This window comes from Astyanax mexicanus, unplaced genomic scaffold (assembly GCF_023375975.1).
Source record: "Astyanax mexicanus isolate ESR-SI-001 unplaced genomic scaffold, AstMex3_surface scaffold_49, whole genome shotgun sequence".
In the NCBI taxonomy this organism is placed as follows: Eukaryota; Metazoa; Chordata; class Actinopteri; order Characiformes; family Acestrorhamphidae; genus Astyanax; species Astyanax mexicanus.
In genome coordinates this window covers 180,118-202,207 of record NW_026040059.1, presented here as the reverse complement: position 1 = coordinate 202,207, position 22,090 = coordinate 180,118, and the positions used below count along the sequence as shown (strand labels likewise).

The 22,090-nt window shown below is 38.5% G+C and overlaps 1 protein-coding gene and 1 long non-coding RNA gene across 3 annotated transcripts in view; both read right to left on the bottom strand.

Moving 5' to 3' along the window:
- Positions 1 to 15,769, bottom strand: part of LOC125797543 (uncharacterized) — a 215,118-nt gene extending 199,349 nt beyond the window's left edge. Inside the window, exons 1-4 of one of the 2 annotated variants that reach the window (XM_049473980.1) lie at positions 15,724 to 15,769; positions 15,064 to 15,149; positions 12,292 to 12,939; positions 8,585 to 10,230 (exon numbers count right to left, since the gene is read on the bottom strand). In XM_049473980.1, the coding sequence (XP_049329937.1) occupies positions 9,741 to 10,230; positions 12,292 to 12,939; positions 15,064 to 15,110 (1,185 nt within the window). In that variant the 5' untranslated portion in view covers positions 15,111 to 15,149; positions 15,724 to 15,769 and the 3' untranslated portion in view covers positions 8,585 to 9,740. Of the gene's footprint in view, positions 1 to 8,584; positions 10,231 to 12,291; positions 12,940 to 15,063; positions 15,150 to 15,723 lie in introns of those variants that run through there. The other variant, XM_049473981.1, reaches the window with a different exon arrangement.
- On the bottom strand, positions 3,226 to 7,905 carry LOC125797549 (uncharacterized). Its single transcript, XR_007436378.1, has 5 exons — positions 7,727 to 7,905; positions 6,712 to 6,877; positions 6,219 to 6,395; positions 5,359 to 5,408; positions 3,226 to 5,255 (listed from the first exon to the last, which is right to left on the bottom strand). It is a non-coding gene; the product is annotated as an uncharacterized LOC125797549 (long non-coding RNA).
- Positions 15,770 to 22,090: the final 6,321 nt, after the last annotated feature.

Below are 22,090 nucleotides of genomic sequence, written 5' to 3'. Positions count from 1 at the left end.
AAGAATACATTTTACCCATTATTCACTGTTACTGTATACTATTATAGCATTATTATTATTATTAAACCACTGTATAACCATTACCACAGTTTATTGTGTCCAGTGTTTAAATAGCATTAAAACAACTAGAGGAATCATTCTCTCATTGGATAATCTCTTATATTTCATATTTTACTAAAGATAATAGATAAAGAGTTGATGCTGGGACAGTAAACTCATCTTCTATCATTTCTTCTGGGAATATTTTAGGTGTGTTCCATTCTGAAGGCAGCTGCCTAGGTAGTCATTACCTTTAAAGGCAGCTCTCTCGTTGAGCAGCATTTTAACCAATAAGAAAGCTTATACAGCAGCACTTTCAGGACACGCTTTATAGTCAACATACGTCATCAGGTCTAGTGCGTTGTGCTCGTGAGCTCTGTTTACACAATAAAGTTAAACACACTTACCTGAGAGACAGGATGAATCTCCAAACAGCAGCAGCTATTCTTCTTTCCTCTGCACTTCTGTGGAAAGAGTCTGCTGCTAGGTACTCAACTAAATATTACAGATCAACTTTAATATTCATGATTTACTTTAATTTATTTAATTTATATACTTTGTCACTTCACACTCAGATTGTGGCTAGTTTTATTTATTTCTAAATTTTATTTATTTATGATTAGATGCTTTGTAGAAATGCGTTTTGTAATAAAACCATAATATAATAAACTGTTTGTATAAGGCATCAATATTAGAAGCTACATTCATACACATTAAGGTAATTTTTTTAACATTTTAGTTGCATAAAACAAAAACATTAAAAAAAAATCACATTTACAGCAGGCCAGGATCAGGTTAAGATTATAACTTAGTTGTTAAATATATGATAATTGAGGATACTATACATATACATACAGCTACAGTGTAGTGAAAGAAACAAAAACAGAGGGGAACAGAAGAAAAACAACCAGAAAAGAGAAAGAAGGACAGAGTCTCTACTATATGCATGTGATTTTCCTGCACTGTTATATATACAGCTTTGAAAAAAAAATTAAGGGACCATTTCAGTTTTTGAATTAGTTTCTCAGACTGTATAGGTATATACTACAGTACAGGCCAAAAGTTTGGACACACCTTCTCTTTTTTTTAATGCGTTCTCTTTATTTTCATGACTATTTACATTGTAGATTCTCACTGAAGGCATCAAAACTATGAATGAACACGTGGAGTTTTATGTACTTAACAAAAAAGGTGAAATAACTGAAAAAATTGCCACCCTTTGCTCTGATTACTGCTTTGCACACTCTTGGCATCATTCTCTCAATGAGCTTCAAGAGGTAGATCACCTGAAATAGTTTTCCAACAGTCTTGATTGAAGGAGTTCCCAGAGGTGTTCAGCACTTGTTGCTCCTTTGTCTTCACTCTGTGGTCCAGCTCACCCCAAACCATCTGGATTGGGTTCAGGTCCGGTGACTGTGGAGGACAGCTCATTTTTTAAGTACATAAAACTCCACATGTGTTTTGATGTCTTCAGTGAGAATCTACAATGTAAATAGTCATGAAAATAAAGAAAACGCATTAAATGAGAGGGTGTGTCCAAACTTTTGGCCTGTATTGTATACTCTTTGTTTCATTGCAGCCATTTGCTAAAATCAAAAAAGTGATTTTTCTTTCTTATTAATGTACACTCAGCACTCCACCTTGACAGAAAAAAAACAGAAATGTAGATTTGTTTGCAAATTTAATAAAAAAGAAAAACTGAAATGTCACATGGTTATAAGTATTCAGACCCTTTGCTGTGACATGCGTATTTATGTTTAATTAAACTGATTGTGCTTGATTAGTTCAGGCACACACCTGTCTATATAAGACCTCACAGTTCACACTTTGCATGTCAGAAAAAATGAGAATCGTGAGATGGAAGAAACTGCCCAAGGAGCTCAGAGACATAATTTTGTCGAGAAACAGATCTGGCCAAGCTTACAAAAGAATTTCTGCTGCAATCAAGGTTTTTAAGAGCACAGTGGCCTCCATAATACTTAAATATATGAAGTTTGGGGCGACCAGAACTCTTCCTAGACCTGTCCGTTCAGCCAAACAGAGCAATTGTGGGAGAAGAGCCTTGGTGAAAGAGGTAAAGAAGAATCCACTGTGGACGACAGAGAGGCTTAGTAGTTGGCACATTCGCCTCCCAGCACTGGGGTCTTGGGTTGAAGTCCCTATCTGGGTGGAGTTTCCATGTTGAAAAATTTAAAGGGGGTTGAATACTTTCCGTACCCACACTCACACTCACTCTCTCACACTCATATACACTCATACTCACAATCACACACTCACTTACACTCATATTCACTGTGGTAGTGTGAAGATAAGCGGATGCAGGATGCTACCAACTCAACATAACTCAAAATAATGTTAATTAAAACCACACATACTGTATACATATAGACATAATGGCTGGGTAGAGATTATAGCTCAGATACAATGTGAGATCAGAAAGATAACCACACAGATGATAAACAACAACAATACCTTCTGTAGCATACGTGAATAAGCAATCAAATCCAATACAAAACCAACAACCTACAAAGAACAAAATATGTCAATTATAAAAGACAATAGAAAACCATAACATGAATAAAAAAAACATGAGTACAAAACACCACCATAAAAAAGGTAATAAAAACCACATATAGGAATAACTATGCTCCTATAAAAAGGCAATACTAAACAGGATATAAGGGCGACTCCCGCTCACTAAGATAACCCAAATAAAAAACAACCAGTACTCATAAATAAATCTACTTCAACACCATACTACCAGCTACAAATAACTAAAGGTTATAAAATGCCACCAACTAAACTTAATAGCCTCCTAATAGTAATGGATTGTTAAGAGTTACGGAGCTTCACAATGGTTCGCCAAACGACCTCAAAAGGGTGACGACTGTATGTAAAAAAAAAAAATACTTTAACCAGAAAACCAAGCTAGACCAACCAACAGAATGCCACCAGAGAACAGAGATAATAACCAGCGCTTTACTTTGAGTTGACTGGTTTTGGGGGCTGAGACACTACTGTCTCACACTGCAAGGAGGTTCCCTTGTGTACCTCCAGGAAAAATGATGGTGAATCCAAATGACCAGAGTTAGCTTTCTCTGGTGGATGCTCCAAGTGGCAGGCCGTGTGACTCCTGTTCAAACTTCATGACAGAAACTTGCTGTTGGTTAATGAGGTGATTCCCTTAGTAAACCAGAAAAAGCTCCATAACACAAGTATTTAAAAAAAAAAGATAAAAAACTTAGTTGACTAATAGTGCTAATGCACTCGGACCTTGGTGAGGTCAGCGTTGTAAGCTTGACCTGAACTTAATTAGTCAAAAATAACTGTTCGTAAAGATTACTAACAAAAATCATTAATCCTAAAAAAAAAAAAAAAAACAGCTACAGCCGTAAGCTAAAAGTGACATCTACACTGCTTCCCGAAAACACATTGCACTAAACTGCTGTGTCCCAGTTTCTTATTTGAGGTGTGCCCCCTAATGGCATGTTGATCCTAAGATTATGATATGTTCCCTGAGTTTGTGGCATTACACTAAGGCCCAATCACCTTACACATTAAGTTGCATATCAGTGCATATCCTAAAAAGGAAAAGCCTTAGGATTACGATTTGATTACAAGTCCTTCAAAACACTGGAATGTGTCTTGATTCGTGGAAAATTAAGAGCAATACAAAACATTGTTGTGAAGAGTACTGCTCCAAGAAAGTTCCTTTCCGACAGAGTTGCACATCACATTTCTAACAGTTTGATAATTTCATTGAAGGGTCACAGAGTGTTTGTGGTTTGAAGGGTTTGTGTGTGTGTGTAAATTTTATGGTGCTTTTATGGAGTCTTATCTAGTCTCAATTGGGTGGAAGAGAAGTAAACATTCTATCCATAATGCTTTTATGATTGTTGTTTTGAAAAACTCAATTGCTGACATAGAGTGTTAATACTATGGTTAGTTTTAAACCTGGCCCAGAAAAATGGGCTGTAAACTGGATTGGCCATTGATCGGTTACTTTTTTGAAGTTCTTCACATTGAGATGAAGGGAAATTACTTGGCATTCCTCAACTCTGTGAGGAAGACAAAGGCAAAATAGACAGAGAGAGGAAGAATTGTTTTCCAAGCTATCTGCTACAGTGGCACTGTAGCTACCACCTTCTCGACACTTGAGCAACTTGCTCAAAGTGCTCCCAATCCAACAATTTCCTATCGGCATAAAGTCATGCTTAATCTAGAGAAACCCCCTTTAGCGTGCCCACCTGCTCTTAAATACTCAAATAGCTCACCCCATATTAAACCATTAGATAATTACATTGCAAGCAGGTGGGCAAGAGTTATTTTAAATTATTTACATAATAGAATACATGCATGCAACACTTTGGACTTTTAGGAAAGTATATTATGCAATGTTCAGATGTTTTTACATTGTTTTCCTCTTTTTTTCAGACCCTTGTTCTCTACCAAGTCCTTAAGAACCTTGGTGGCTCGTGCGCTGCCATTCCTTCAGGAACCAGGTAAGTACTATGTCAATCTTATCAATGTCTGTGTTTTATGTTCTCAAGTGTTTTGAGTAGGTGGTGATATGACCAGGGCCCTGACATCACTACACTCATACTCACACTTACAGTCCTACTTACTCATACTCTCTCATACTCACGCTCACAAACAGAGGGAAGGTTAATCTATCTCACACACAGACACTGAGGAGTCTTCATGAATAGTGAATCATGCATAGAGGGGCTGAGTAAAGGTGGTGCTGAATGTGTATAAGTGTGTGTGTATTAGAGGAGACGCCGTAGAAGGACAGAATGCCGGCAGGACAGTCCACATACACTCCTATTTTCCTACAGCCAGAGGGAGGAGGGCGGAGTTTAGTGTAGTTCAGATTGTGATGAACAGAGTAACTGTAATCAGAGCAGCTCAGACACCAGGAGTTTATATTTCCTCCAAACCGACAGTTTGATTCTTCTCCTGTCCTGCTGATGGTTTTATAACTTACAGATACAAAAACTCCTCTGCCGCTCCACTCAGCCTCCCAGTAACAGCGCCCAGTAACACTCTCTCTACTCAGAACCTGCTCCCACTTATCAAATCTCTCTGGATGATCAGGATACGACTGCAGCTTCTCTCCTCTCATCACCGTCCTGTTGTCCTAACTAGGGTGTCCTCACTAGGTCACCCTAGACTAGGGTGTACTGTGTTTGGATCCAGTGTAAAATCACAGCCATCTAAAACACAAGAACACACATTACACACACTCAAGAGATACAGAGAGATAGAGAGTGTATGTGAGTATTTTTGTATGTATGTAGAGTGTGTGTGTGTACTTACATTTCTTTGATTTCTTTGGTTTGATTCTGATTTTCCCTCCATGTTCCACCCTAGACACACAACACAAACAGAATGTAGTAATGATAAAAGTTGTATAAAATAAGCACAAACAAGTAAATAGACAAGTTATGTATCTATAATGAGAACCAAATTAAGTTGGTGATACACAGCACCAGTTCATGTCAAACAAACTGACACCAAATTTGTCACATCCTCAGAGAGGAGAGTTCTTTGCCATGAGGTGCCATATTAAATATTCTGTTTTAAATATTCATATTAAATAGGCTTTTGACATTTTATAAAGAGAAGAAACATTTATAAGTATCATCTATAAAAGTACAATAATATCTACACAGCAAAGGTGCTTGAAGTTTTCCATACAATTGTAGAAGCGCAGAATACATGCCATACATTTAAATACTAAAAATGTGTCCAAAGCTATGATAATATGCTGTTTTTTTCAACATTCCAATAACTGCCCACTGTACAGTTATGCTGATGTAGTTACTGAAACAGTTATCACTACAGTAAAGTTTTTTTGTAATTCTGTTAAATTCAGAAATGTAATTACACATAGAGTAACATAATGTAATGCAATATTTTCAGATTCCAAACCAGGTCACTAATTTTACAATGTTTATATTATGAACTTTATTCATATACTAATTATACTAGTATAATGAAAAAGAGAAATTCACTTCTTATATTTCACGTTTCTTTCTAATGAATTAATTATTTTTTTTGTGTATTAAAAGCCCTCTAAAATAGGTTGCAGGGTGTAAATTAAAAATTTTGCATATTTACTGAAAAAAGCAATCAACACACACACACATACACATGCACCTATGATTTGTCCATACCTGAGTGTGTTGAGTGTGCAGTGTGGATCCTGCAGTCTAGCAGAGAGCAGCTTTACTCCTGAATCTCCTGGATGGTTGTAGGTCAGATCCAGTTCTTTCCGGTGGGAGGGGTTTGAATTCAGTGCAGTAGCCAGAGAAACACAGCCTTCTTCTGTGATCATACAACCATATATTAATCTGCAGAGAAAAACAAAAAGTATTGTTATTACAAGACAAAATCTGAATGAAAATTTTAACATTCTATCAGTAAAATAATTTAATTTGAAATTCAATAGCAAAAATTATGTTTAACATCATCATTACAATACAGAGTTAGAGAGTGTAGAAAATATATCAAAGAAATGCATATCTCATATCAGCAGTTTTTAAGGTGTGCATGGGATGTGTTAACTATGTTTATATTTGATTTCTTAATTCTTTAATAATTAGTTTTAAGATTTAATGCTAGAGTTTAATATTTAACATTCACAAAGAAATTAACTAAAACACTGACCCAAGTGTCTGCAGTTTACAGTGTGAACTCTTTAGTCCAGCAGAGAGCAGCTCCACTCCTAAGTCCTGCAGATCATTGTTACTGAGGTCCAGATCTTTCAGGGAGGAGTTTTTCAACTGATCCCAAAGTTTCACACGTCTTTTCACCAAGATGACAGAATGGCAGTCTGCCAAAGTTAAACAAATATTACAATAAAAGAGGCTATTTTCAGAGAATGATAAGGGCTTAAACTATAAAACTAAGTTTTTTGTTATATTAATTAGTGCTGTCCACCCCTACTCCCCCAACAGTTCCTGTAACTTGACGGAGCTGAAATGGCTCTTCTTGGCCCTTTATATTGTTTGGTCCTTAATAATGTAAATACATCATACACATATATCAAACAGCTTAAAAAAGTAACATCATTCTGAGGTTAATAACAAAACACTGGAGTGAACACATCCTACAATACATACAAAAGAGAACATCTGAATGGAAGATTTGTACTGAAGAATTTAGCATTTGCATTTATGACAAATGTACTGGCATTTGCTCATCATTTGGCTTTGTTTAATATGTGCCTTTATGCAACCATACAGCAGATTTCTCTCTCCTGAACGACAACAAAATGTGCCGTGCTAGAAAACACATAATAAGGGTTTTATAAAATATTATAAAATTACATGTAACCGTAACAATTACAGGACAGTTGTAAAATTACAATGTTATTTTGAGTTTAGAGTAAACTGTTACAGCATTTAACTTTTCCCCCTCTTTTATTAATGTTTTGACAGCAGAGGTAGGAAACGGTATTCTTGGAAATATGACAAAACACTATATTTATTTTAAAAATGTAGATTTCACATAAACATTTTAAAAAATTCAGTAGAAACAAAGTTTAGAAGTGTTGAACTAATTATCCTAAAAAAAACTCTTAAAGCTTCACAACAAATAACAAAAAAAAATGTTGTTTCAAATAAAGATGATACTGTGTATGGTATTCTATGGCACACCCCTAATTGACAGGAAAGCTCACCTGAGTGTCTGCAGTTTACAGTGTGAACCTTTCAGTCCAGCTGAGAGCAGCTCCACTCCTGAATCCTGCAGGTTTTTTTTTTTGAGGTCCAGCTCTATCAGGAAGGAGTTTTCTGATTTCAGAGCAGAGCAGAGAGTTTCACAGTGTACTATGGTGAGACTACAGTCTGCTAGTCTGCAAAATAAGAAGAAACATAGTACAGGTCAAACAATGAAGAAAAGCTTCACATGAATATTCTAATAAGATTTATGGATAAAATTAACCAGAAATTACATTTTTTTCCCATATGTTTTGTGTCCTGCAGACATATAATTAATCTCTACAGGAAATAGATACACTGTGTGCATATTTGCACATCTGCATCAGCAGTGGTTGCCACTTAAACAGATAAATGTAGCATCCATTAGAAAGGGTATACACACTAAACACATTATATCAATTTTGATACTCACAGAGCCTTTCTGCGGTTGTTTACAGCTGGAATCAGTTTTATGTAAGCTCTTTCTGATCTGCTGTATTTCTTCAGGTCTAATTCATCCAGCACCTCCTCTGAGATCTGCAGCATGCAGCACAGAGCTGAACACTCTGCAGCAGACAGTATATTTTCTGAACGTTTCTCTGATTTCTCTGATTTAAGGAACTCCAGAATCTTTCTGGATAAATGCTGGTCATTCACTTCAGTCAGACAGAGGAACAGGTCAACAGGCCTGCCATTAGGAAGCTTTTCATCTTCTATTTTCTTTTTGATGTGCTGCACTGTTTTCTTGATGCTCTCTGAGCTGCTCTCTGTGTGGATCAGGAGCCCCTGTAGGATCTTCTGATTGGACTACAGTGAGAGCAGGAAATGGAGGAAAAGATCCAGGTGTCCATTCTGGCTCTTTAAGGTTTTGTCCAATGCTACACACAGGAGCTTATCCAGTGGATCTTTTTCAGTCCATCTACTGAACCAAGGATTAAAAACTTCCAGCTCCTTCATTTTCTTGATCAAGTAGCAGTGAAACACATAGAGAGCAGCCAGAAACTCCTGAAAGCTCAGATGAACAAAGCTGTAGACCTTCCTCTGATAAAGCACACATTCCTCCCTAAAGATCTCAGTGCAGATCCCAGAATACACTGAGGCCTCTGTGAGATCAATACCGCTCTCTCTCAGGTCCTCTTCATAGAACATCACGTTCCCCTTCATGAGCTGATTAAAAGCCAGTTTAGCCAGTTTCAGAAGCACAGTTCTGTTGGATTCCAGCAATTCCTCTGGATTACTATAAGCATTTTTATGAGTTTTAGGGATTTCTGTATCACTCTGTCTCGGGATTCGCTGAAGCATAGTGGCTGAGATCCAGCAGAAGACGGGGATGTGGCACATGATGTGGAGGCTCCTCGCTGCCTTAATGTGGGAGATGATTTTCTGGGCTTGGTCTTGGTCACTGATCCTCTTCCTGAAGTACTCCTCCTTCTGTGGCTCATTAAACCCCTGAATTTCTGTCACACGGCTGATGTACCAAGAAGGAATCTGATTGGCTGCTGCTGGGCGGGAGGTTATCCAGACGTGAGCAGAGGGCAGCAGCTCTCCTTTGAGAAGGTTTGTAATCAACACAGCAAATGATGATGTCATGGTTATGTCAGATACTTTCTCACACTCCTCAAAGTTCAGTGGAATTCTACTTTCATCCAGTCCATCAAAGATGAACACAACTCTGCATGTATCATAGATCTTAGGGTCCAGATCTTTGAGATCAGGGTGGAAGGCACACAGAAGTGTATGAAGACTGTACTGATCAACTGATAATCAGGTTCAGCTCTCGGAACCGAAGCACAAACATGAAATCTACGTCATGATTGGCCTTTCCTTCAGCCCAGTCCAGAATGAACTTCTGCACAGAGACAGTTTTCCCAATTCCAGCAATTCCTTTAGTCAGAACAGTTCGGATCTCTTTATCTTCTATACTTTTGCTTTTTCTGAGGCCACTATCCATTGCAGCTCTAATGTTCTTGTCCTTAGTTTTTTCTTCAGGATCTTCTACAGGTTTAAAAATATCTGAGCAGTTAATTGGAGTGTTCTGTAAGTATCTCCTTTTTTTCTCTCCATCTGTAGAACCTCATGTTCTTCATTCACTCCTTCACTCTCTCCCTCTATGATGTAGAGCTGAGTGTAAATCCTGTTCAGGAGGGTTCTATTCTGTGGTGTTTTGATTACTTCATATAAGCTCTCGTATTTGTTCTTCATGCTGGTTTTGTGTTTCTGTAATATTCTCTGCAGAACATCATCCACTGGTTGGTAGGAATCCTGATTTATAGACTCCTCTATGTGTGGATGTAGAGCAGGACGTGTTCTAGATCTCTTTCTGCAACAGGGACAGATAAAGTCTCCTGACAGAGCAGTTCTGTTCCAGAAGCTGTTGATACACCGTCTGCAGAAACTGTGTTCACAGGTGATCGAGACTGGATCTGTCAGAAGCTGCTCACACACTCCACAACTGTACTGATCCTGGATCAGACCACTCCTCCCCCTGTTAAGAAAGATGAAATGTCTAAATGTCAAATATATGAAGATAAGGTTTTCAGAACTCACTAATTTTCCAGTATCACACTCTATAAAGTAACATATAAACTATGCAAAGTAGAAACATTTAATACAAAGGCTTTTGACTTGAAATGCAGAACAGTGAAAATACTGTTTTTCAGAATAAAGTAAACACATTGTTTGTTTAGTAGCCTTAAAATAGACTAGCTATTTGTGTTTTATGTCACTGCTATTATATTTTACATGTATTATATTTTATTAATCTGTTATAGTGTGGAGATAAATTAATATTAATTCTAAATTAATTACTTTTAATAATTAATTGATTAATTTCTCTTTTAAAATGACAGAATACATTAAAAAAAACGTATATTATTTTCATCCACTACTGGATCAAACATTTACCTTCTTGTCTCTTAAACTCCTAAATCTTTATTATGCTACCCTCTGTCTTCAAAGCTGATCCGGACTTCATTTTTCATAATTCTTCTGACACCCACATGACTCCTGATCATGATCACATGACACTCACTTGGTCTCAGGCACCTGAATATTGGTTGTTTTCACCTGTTTCCTGCCTATATATAATCTCCTTTATTAAGTTAATTGCCAAGTTTGGGCTAACCTTCTAACATTACTAAGCTTTTTTTTTGTTTTTGATTGGTTTTGACTTTCTTCTTCTGTTTTTGACTTAGATTTTTGTCTAGCCAGTGTTGCCAACTTAGTGACTTTGTCGCTATATTTAGTAACTTTTAAGACCCTTTAGTGACTTTTTTTGTAAAAAAGCGACTTTTGGAGACTTTTGGCGACTCTGAGATGAACACACATGCTCTTCAGTCACTGTTCGCAGCGAGCAGCGTGTGCCATGAGCCCCGCCCACAACACTCACAGTGCAGTCTCTCACAGTCAGAACATACCTTCTCCGCTCCACGAACACACTGTAAATAAACCGCGTGTGCCCACAGCCAGCACTGACTGCCCCTGCCCCCTATTTACAATATAAATATAGGATATAAATATATATGTGTCTTCAGTGTGACATGAAAAGAAATCACTGAATTTAACTCCCTCAGTCTCAGTCACTCACCTCATTCACCACATAGCCTGTCACTCACCTCTTCCACAGTATCTGACTCTTTGTAAAAAGCTAAATATCTATTGAACCATTGAACAATTTGTCTATAACTGGTTTAAAAATAAAGAAAACTTAAGAAAACTTAAATAAATAAATAAAAACGTGGTTAATGAAATTTAAAAAGCAACAGAAGTTGTTCATTTGTTAAAGTTCATTTTTAACATTTCTAACATATTTAGAGTGTTTTTACTCACTTTTTTCTCCCTCACAATGTTAATCCTTTACAGCTTCAAAAACATGTATTATGCAAATTAGGTGATGATGTCATTTAGCGACTTCTAGCGACTTTTAGGACAGCCAATAGCTACTTTCCTTACTGAGGATTTGGCAACACTATGTCTAGCCCTTATTTCTCAGTTGACTGGTTCTGTATCTGTTTGTTATGTTGCTCTTTAGCATTTCATTCTTGCTGTTACTAATGTAGATATTTGTTAGATGTTTGCAGTAATAAAGCCTCTTTTATTTTTAATGTGCATGTATCTGACTACTGCCCAGTCCTGAAAATCTTTCTATCAATGTAATATTTTGTGTAAAGTTAATTCAATTAAAGAAATAATAATCTTAATCAAAGGAGAAAAGGTGGGACTGATGCCATTAACTATATTAAGTGTGTAATTGCTGATTAAATATTTTTATTTTTATGATAAACATATTCATTGGAAGCATGATATATGTAGGTTGTCGTAATGAACCAGGTATAATTGATTGTTTCATATCGTTATCAAAAGATCCAACAGTGTTATCCAAGAGCTCACTTTTTACCCACATCATACAATTCTGACTTACACACACTGTGATATGGATTATCACTCATGTTAATGGTAAACAGAATGCTCTCTTTTATCTGCTGTAATAAGAAGTAAACCTAAATACATTTCAGTCTGATGGTGGTCATACAAGTTTGTGTCTCACCTTGGATTAATACCAGGTTCTCCAGTACTCAAGTCAGGAGGTTCAAAAACTGCGTTGTCGCTCTTCACAAACACACAGCTGGGCTCTTTATTTCTGAAGTTACAAGGATTGACCAGTGACTTGTTACTCTTCATAGACACACAGCTAGACTCTGGAGGATCTTCTTCTTTACTGAAGTCATAAGGATTGACCAGTGACTTGTTACTCTTCATAGACACACAGCTAGACTCTGGAGGATCTTCTTCTTTACTGAAGTCATAAGGATTGACCAGTGACTTGTTACTCTTCATAGACACACAGCTAGACTCTGGAGGATCTTCTTCTTTACTGAAGTCATAAGGATTGACCAGTGACTTGTTCCTCTTCATAGACACACAGCTAGACTCTGGAGGATCTTCTTCTTTACTGAAGTCATAAGGATTGACCAGTGACTTGTTACTCTTCATAGACACACAGCTAGACTCTGGAGGATCTTCTTTTTTACTGAAGTCATAAGGATTGACCAGTGACTTGTTACTCTTTATAGACACACAGCTAGACTCTGAAGGATCTTCTTCTTTACTGAAGTTATAAGGATTTGACATTGACATGTTGCTCTGCACAGACACACTGCCTGGTTCTGAAGGTTCTGCTGTGGATGTCTGTAGTCTGTAAAAGAGATAAAATGAAACTTTTATTCAAGTAAATGTGTAAAAGTACTGATTCCAAAACTACTAAGTACTAAGTAAAAGTAGTGTGAAGGGAAAAAATGACATTAAGGACAAATTTTGCCAAAATCATCAAATGACACTTACTTAGTCTCAGTAACCTGATTATTCATTAATTTTACATTATTCCCAGCCTATATATACCCTCTTCTTTGTTCCTTTTATTGTCAAGTTTTGACGAGCCAACAAGCATTATTAGGCATTTCTTGACGTTTTTGTTTGTTTTAATACAGTCAGCATGGTCACAGATCTGAAGTGACATCACTCTGGTTGTCAGTGAACATAGTCAAAAAGTTTATTATTTTTTTCTTTTTTTGGTGATTAAATCAACTTTTTCATTTGTCAGTTTTGTTATTTTTGAGTTTTGTCACTTAAGCAAAGCCCACTGATATGATCGAACAAACATCAACTTTGTTTAAAAATGTTTTATGTTTTATATATGTAGCACACTTACATACTTTTATATTATAGCTTCAGTCTATTCATCAACAAACAAATAAAAGAAAAAAAAACAGGGCACAGATCTGTTTGCAGAAAATGATCTATAAACTGGAAAAGTATGTAGAAGCTAATAATAGACGCGATTCTGACCAATAATTCATAGTGTACATTAATATGTAAGTAAATATGTTAAGTGTATATTTATATTCTATTCTATTTTACATTCAATATATTTGTATATACACTGTCAAAAATGCTGTGAAATCCACAGTAGTATACTGTGTTCCTGCACAATTAACTACTGTAAATACGTTTACAGTATTATACTCTGAATGCAGCCAAAACCACAGTAATTAACTGGAAAATGATAAAATCACAGTAATAATCCTATTACTGTAGAAATTCAGAGTAATAATCCTACTACTATAGAAAATCACAGTAATACACTGTAATAATCCACTAATGGACAATAATTTAGATTCATGTTGGATTCAACCTACCTACAACCTGAAGAAGAAGAAGAAGAAGAAGAAGAAGTTTGAAAAGTGGAGCAGCACTAAAGCCACAATTCCATGTAAGTATCATATTGCATAATGCTGTCTCTTGACTAACTAAAATATAAATCTAATGATATTTTTTATGTCACAGTAGTCAAAGTATTGAAATCAGAATAAGACTGCTAGATGAAAAAGCAAGTTGCAAAAAAAAAAAAAACTAAGCTAACCTAAATTTTAATTAGATTTAAATGTTTGCCAGACTTGCCTGTTTAACTTTAAAAATTGCTCTTAAATGTTCTGTGTTTGTCCTGTATTTTTCAATTAAGAGTTTTATTTTTCTATAAAAAACTTTGACTTGCCCTGAGAGCCTCTTATTAATATCCTGTGTTTAACAAACCAGTTTGGTGATTCTGTATATTAACTTTCATTTTCATTTCGGTTTGGATTCTTGTCAGAATGAATCCTGACTCCAGCAAGTGCAGCTAAAAGTTCAAGAAAAGCCAGAAAACTGGAAGAACTGTAAAGCGGAAAACATCATATATAAACCCATTCATATTCTTCATATACTTCATTCGTCGTTACTTTCTGAAGGGACTTCAGAGTTTGTCTGGCAAAACAATTAGATTAAACTGTTGTTTTTCACATACTGAGGGAAAAAAATGTTAAAAAGTTTGCCGTGTCTCTGCTGTGTCTTTTTTTTAACATTGATTTTTGTTTTTACAGTAACTAACTGTTAAGTTTCAGCCAGTTAGTTACTGTGATTGGATTTTGGTTCACAGTAAAATACTGTTTAAATGCTGCCAGTTAGTTACTGTGATTTTATTTCACAGTAAGTTACTTGTCAATTACTGCCTGTTATTTACTGTAAATTTCACAACACAACGTGGGGATCATGCGCCCACGTTTTTCACTCACCTGTTCACCTGTACTCATTTGATGTGACAATAAAGCTGATCTGAATTGTGCAAAATAATTTAATTACATTTTAAATATAATGCTTTCTGCAGCACATGATTTCACAAAGACTCTTCAGATGGTGAAGGAGAATTTTGGATTATCACAAGATCTTCGAGGATCAGAGACTCATAAGTGGAGCTGGTGTTCAGGACTGATGTTCAGTTACTCACTGTGGGACAGGGGGTTCTCCTCCAGATGTGGAGAGATGAGACTCCATCGTGGAGGAGCTTCAGCTGAACACCAGAGATGCTGTTCCCTGTGAATAAATCAGTTATTATAATATCAACAGTGTTATAAAAATATTCATTAATATTATAACATTACTGAAATATAATCATTTAACATAAGAAAATGTAATTATTATGTTTTTATTTATTGAAAAAAAGGAGCAGAGTTAGAAACACTCCTCTAAAGAAGAGTGGAGCTTTATTGAGGGGAGTTTCTGCCCTCTGCCGGTCAAGCAGCGCTACTGCACAAAAACACGCTTATACAACAGCAGAGTTTGAGGGGAGTTTCTGCCCTCTGTTGATCAAACATCGCTACTGCACATCAACACACCTGTACCTTTACCGCAGTACACCTGTAATGACGCAATTCCGGAAACTCCGGCAATCTGAACTACATGATCCTATTTATTAAACATGTATATGTATTCCTATTTGAGCTGTAGTTTGTAACATTACAGTATATTTACACTCTGTTTACACAAATCCACTCTTCTCCATCTGACTCTCTCCAGATCTGATCCAGGTTCTTCAGGTGTAATCCGACCCTGAGCTGAGCTGAAAGAACGGTTCTGTATCTGAGGAACACTCACAACATCTTCTTACTTTAAGCTGCAGGTCCATCTTCTACATTCTCCTTAGTTCTGAATTTTTAGTTCTCTCCTTCACGCACCATGTGGCCTCGGTTGCTCGATCCTACCGCTTCGCGCTTTATAACATCAGGAAAATTAGACAGTTTCTGACGCAACAGGCCACCCAACTCCTGGTACAAGCAGTCGTCATCTCACGCCTCGACTACTGCAATGCCCTGCTAACTGGCCTCCCGGCCTGCGTAGTAAAACCACTCCAAATGATCTAGAATGCAGCAGCACATCTGGTCTTCAACCAACCAAAACGGGCGCATGTCACCCCGCTGCTCATTGAGCTCCACTGGCTACCAGTTGATGCTCGCATCAAATTTAAAACTCTTACAATCGCCTACAAGGTGATGACAGAACAGGCTCCTTCCTACCTGCACTCACTCCTGAAGGCTTACGCTACCTCCCGGCCGCTGCGCTCCTCCAATGAACGTCGCCTCGCTTTGCCAAACACTCACACAAAGCAATCCAGACTGTTCTCATACAGAGTTCCCCAATGGTGGAACAAACTACCTTCCACTACCAGATCAGGAGAATCTCTCGCTATCTTTAAGAGATTCCTGAAGACAGAGCTCTTCAAAGAGCACTTACTCTCCTAACACCTCTAACACACTAACTACTTCTAACCCCATTTCCTTCTTCCCCTCCTTCACTTCTCTATCCCTTTATTTCCCTTCGACCTCCTTTAAGCCCTATCTAAAAATGGGTTATCTAAATTCCTATTACTTTTGTACTTCATTATTGTAAGTGGCTTTGGACAAAAGCGTCTGCCAAATGAAATGTAATGTAATGTAATGTAATGAATTTACCGAGATAATCCGAACCTCTGTAGATCTTCTCTCCTGATCACCTGATACACCTTATTTCACTTTCTCTTAAACTGCGTCTCTAAACTCTCTCTAAACTCACCCCTCCCTCACTCTTTCCCTGAGAAATGAACAGTAGAGACGCTGCCTTTATGTTCTTGTACACAGTCATTGGTGGAGAAGACTGGTGGGCAGGGCCATTGTCAGTCACTCGCAGATGTTCTGTGCTCTCATTTGTTCACATCATCCAGGTGGAGCTCCAATAGTTCCAGTAAGTTCTTAACAGGTAATTTAAACACAGAGACAGAGCTTAAAGCAACACAGCAACACTGATACGTATTTGTTTTATTCTGTAAAGAGTCCAGGAAAAGAAAACACAGATAAAATGGCCCAGTAGTGTAAGGCACTGCTGTTATGATCAGGAGATCGTTGGTTTGAACCCCAGTCATGCAGCTCGCCATCAGCAGCCGGAGTCCGAGAGAGAGCACATTCGGTTATGCACTCTCTTGGTGGGTAGATGGCGCTGTTTCTCCACATCACTTTCCAGGTCAGCACAGGCATCTGTGAGCTGATGTATCGGAGCTGAGTCGATGTGATTCTGCTTGATAATGCTGCTTCATCAGCAGTTGTAAAAGAGGTGGTGTCTGATGTCACATATATCTTCTCTGATACATGTGACATCAGACACCACCTCTTTTACAACAGCTGATGAAGCAGTTGCATGTTAAACCATAGCATGTATACATGCTATGGTTTAATTTAATCAAACGTTAAACATGCATCTAGATGTGGGTAATTAAAATGATACTTAATTTAAATGATAAAATGCGAACTAATTACAAGAAATCTTACTACAAAAAACGACATTAAAGTAATCAGTGTTTATTATGTGGAGGGAGCCCTGGTACCAGTAATACACTGCTGGTGATGAGCAGTTATATTGGTCTTATCACAGGGGCAAAAATACATTGAATGAACTGTAAATAAATGTTCGGTAACACTTTACTTGGATGGTCCATTTTTGACACTAAAGATAGTTAGTTTACACTAACTTTAGTGTCAAAAATGACCATCCAAGTAAAGTGTTACCGTTTATAGACTGATATCTTCTATTCTAGTGTATAGGAGTGTTTATTAAGGGGGTTTATAAACGAATATCTCCTATTCTAGTGTATAGGGGTGTTTATTAAGGGGGTTTATAAACTAATATCTCCTATTCTAGTGTATAGGAGTGTTTATTAAGGGTGTTTATAGACTAATATCTCATATTCTAGTGTATAGCAGTGTTTATTGAGGGAGTTTATAGACTAATATTTCATATTCTAATGTATAGGAGTGTTTATTGAGGGTGTTTATAGACTAATATCTCCTATTCTACTGTATAGGAGTGTTTATTGAGGGTGTTTATAGACTAATATCTCCTATTCTACTGTATTGGAGTGTTTATTAATGGTGTTTATAGACTAATATCTCCTTCTCTAGTGTATAGGAGTTTTTTTGAGGGTGTTTATAGACTAATATCTCATTCTAGTGTATAGAAGTGTTTATTGAAGGTGTTTATAGACTAATATCTCCTATTCTAGTGTATAGAAGTGTTTATTGAGGGTGTTTATAGACTAATATCTCATATTCTAGTGTATAGAAGTGTATATTGAAGGTGTTTATAGCCTAATATCTCCTATTCTAGCGTATAGAAGTGTTTATTGAGAATGTTTTAGACTAATACCTCCTATTATTCTAGTGTATAGGAGTGTTTATTGAGGGTGTTTATAGACTAATATTTCCTATTCTAGTGTATAGGAGTGTTTATTGAGGGTGTTTATAGACTAATATCTCCTATTCCAGTGTATAGGAGTGTTTATTGAGGATGTGTATAGACTAATATCTTCTTTTCTAGTGTATAGGAGTGTTTATTGAGGATGTTTATATACTAATATATTCTATTCTAGTGTATAGGTGTCCGCCCTGAGGTTCCTCCCTTCCAATCACAGCAGCGTGCGATGTCGCCTGAGTTCTGATCACCGGCCCACCCACTCAAGCTGTATGCAATTTCACTTTGTATTTAAGAGACTCACACAGTGCTTCCGTTGCGAAGTCTTAGTTGCCGACACAAGTTCTGAGCGTTACTTCTATCTATCTGTCTAGTTTGTTATCGACCTTCGAAGCCTCACTTCCGCCCTCTCTGCCCTCAACATCACCTCGTCACCTGGTACGTCACAAGCTCCCTCCTCTGCTTAAAGCTTAAAGGGAAAGCGCTTGAATGGGCTACAGCTGTTTGGGAGAGTGGAGGTGATGTCACTCAAAATTATTATCGTTTTGTAGAGCTATTTCGTTCTGTATTTGATCATCCTCCTGATAGCAGAGAGGGTGGTGAGAAACTATTGACTATGAAACAGGGGTCTCGCACTGCGGCTGAATATGCCTTACAATTTCGCACCATAGCTGCTTCCAGTGGTTGGAATGAGTCTGCATTCACCACAGCCTTTAGACTAGGTCTCACTGAAGACATTAAAAAGGAACTGGCTTGCCGGGACGACAGCTTATCTCTGGACCAAACTATAAGCTTGGCCATTCGCATGGATAATTTGTTGAGAGAGCGGCGAAACCCCATGTTTGTCCACAATGACCACTTTCCGGAACCTATGCAGCTTAGCACCACACGTCTCTCTAATCAGGAGAGGACTAGACGACGTGTTAATGGGTTATGTCTGTACTGTGGAGAGGCTGGACATTTAGTCAAGGATTGTGTGTCCCGTCCAAACTGAGAGTTACCCCGCTCAGCTCTTACTATCCAGCGCGGGGTAAGTGTTCCTCCACACACGCTCTCTTTAAAAGCATTTACGGTTCCTGTAACAGTTCACTGCCAGAATTCTTTTGTTTCCACAGCACTCCTCGACTCCGGAGCGGCGGGAAACTTCATAGATGAAGAATTTGCTCGCCAACTAAAATTACACATATTACCCCTTAACCTTCCACTTCACATCCAGGCCATAGATTCACGACCAGTAGGAAAGGGCACCGTAAGTCACATCACAGAACCCATTAGACTCACGGTTGGAGCTGTTCATCAGGAACTTTTGCTCATGTTAATCACCAGCTCACCTACTCATAAGATCATACTGGGTCTTCCGTGGTTGGAGAAGCACAATCCTGCCATCTCCTGGAATGAACATGAACTTACCTCCTGGTCCTCTGCCTGTCAATCCACCTGTATTAAGCTTACAGCAGCCTCCACCACTATTGAAAGCCCTGTTTCAGCTCACACACCACATATCCCCAAGGAATACAGTGATTTAGAGGAGGTCTTCAGCAAGAAAAAAGCCACCAATCTACCCCCAAACCGTGAGTGTGACTGTGCTTTAGAGCTTAAAACAGGAGTATCCCTACCCAAAGCCAAAGTTTATTCATTGTCACGACCAGAAACTGCTGCCATGGAGGAGTATATTGACGAAGCACTCAAACAGGGCTTCATCAGACCTTCCACTTCCCCGGCCTCTTCTGGTTTCTTTTTTGTAAAGAAAAAAGATGGGGGATTGAGGCCTTGTATAGATTATCGTCAGTTAAATGCAGCATTGGTGAAGTATACATATCCACTCCCTTTGATTCCTGCTGCACTAGAACAGATGCGAGGAGCTAGTATCTTCACTAAATTGGATCTAAGGAGTGCCTACAACCTGATTCGTATAAGAAGAGGTGATGAATGGAAAATCGCCTTCAGCACTACTACTGGGCACTTTGAGTACTTGGTAATGCCTTATGGCCTATCTATCTCTCCTTCTGTTTTCCAAGCCATGGTAAATGCTGTGCTCAGAGACATGCTAGGACGCTTTGTAATAGTTTTTATAGACAACATTTTGGTCTACTCCCGGAACATTGTAGAGCATGTGCAACATGTGAGCGAAGTGCTCAGAAGGCTTCTGCAACATCAACTTTATGTCAAAGCCAAGAAATGTCTTTTTCATCAATCCTCAGTTGCCTTTTTGGGATACATCCTTAGTAAGGAGGGGATTGAGATGGACCCAACCAAGATTGCTGCCGTCCTGTCCTGGCCCACACCACGCACCATCAAGGATTTGCAACGATTTCTAGGATTTGCCAACTTTTATAGGAGGTTAATTCGTGGGTTCAGTGTGCTTGCTGCCCCACTCACCTCAGCCCTGAGAGGTGGAGAGAAGAAGCTGAGATGGAACAAGGACACAGAACAATCATTTCAAAACTTAAAGAACAGGTTCACCTCGGCTCCTATCCTCAAACACCCCAATCCAGAGTTGCAATTCGTGGTTGAAGTGGATGCTTCAGAGGTCGGTGTTGGAGCAGTCCTCTCCCAAAGACAAGGTACACCCCCTAAACTGTATCCTTGTGCCTTCTTTTCTAGGAAGCTGTCGGAGGCAGAGCGAAATTAAGACATTGAAAATCGAGAACTGCTGGCTGTTAAAATGGCACTGGAGGAGTGGCGACACTGGCTGGAGGGAGCCAAACTGCCCTTTGTTGTCTTCACGGACCACAAGAACTTGGAATATATTCGCACGGCCAAAAGACTGAACCCGAGACAAGCCAGGTGGGCACTATTTTTTACCCGGTTTGATTTCCACATCACCTATCGGCCTGGCTCCAAAAACATCAAAGCTGACTCCTTATCCAGGGTTTTCTGTAGCAGTGAGGTTCCACAGCACCCAGAACCGATTGTCCCTGACACAGTTTTTATAGCCCCTATTCACTGGCAGGTAGATGAAGACATTCGCAATGCTTTGAATGAAATTTCAGTACCAGTGTCATGTCCACCTGAGAAACTTTATGTACCTGAGGATTTTCGCCATGACCTGTTGCTGTGGGCTCACACTTCTGTAGGTACCGGTCATCCGGGTATACAACGCACCAATCAACTCCTCCAAGCTAAGTATTGGTGGCCCTCCATGATCAAGGATGTGGAGAGGTATGTCAAGTCCTGTACCATCTGTACCATTTCAAAGACCCCTAAACATGCCCCTGCAGGTAAACTGGTCCCACTGCCCATTCCTTCTCGGCCTTGGTCCCACTTATCACTTGACTTTGTCACAGATTTACCCTCCTCAGAGGGGTTCACTACCATCCTAGTGGTTGTGGATCGATTTTCCAAATCCTGCAGATTTATACCCTTCCCTAAGTTGCCCAGTGCTTTTCAAGTAGCAGAGACTGTGTTTAACCATGTTTTCCATTATTTTGGCATTCCAGAAGACATTGTCTCGGACAGAGGACCACAGTTCACCTCCAGAGTTTGGAGGGCTTTTATGGAGAGACTGGGGGTAACTGTTAGTCTTTCCTCTGGTTGCCATCCCGAATCCAATGGACAAACAGAGCGTCTGAATCAAGAACTGGGTCGCTTCCTTAGAAGCTATTGCCATGACCAACCTATGCATTGGGCCAGGTTCCTCCCATGGGCAGAGTATACCCAAAATTCTCTGAGAAGCACCTCCACTAACCTATCACCCTTTCAGTGCGTGTTGGGTTTTCAGCCGCCATTGTACCCATGGAACCTGGGACAGGAGGAGG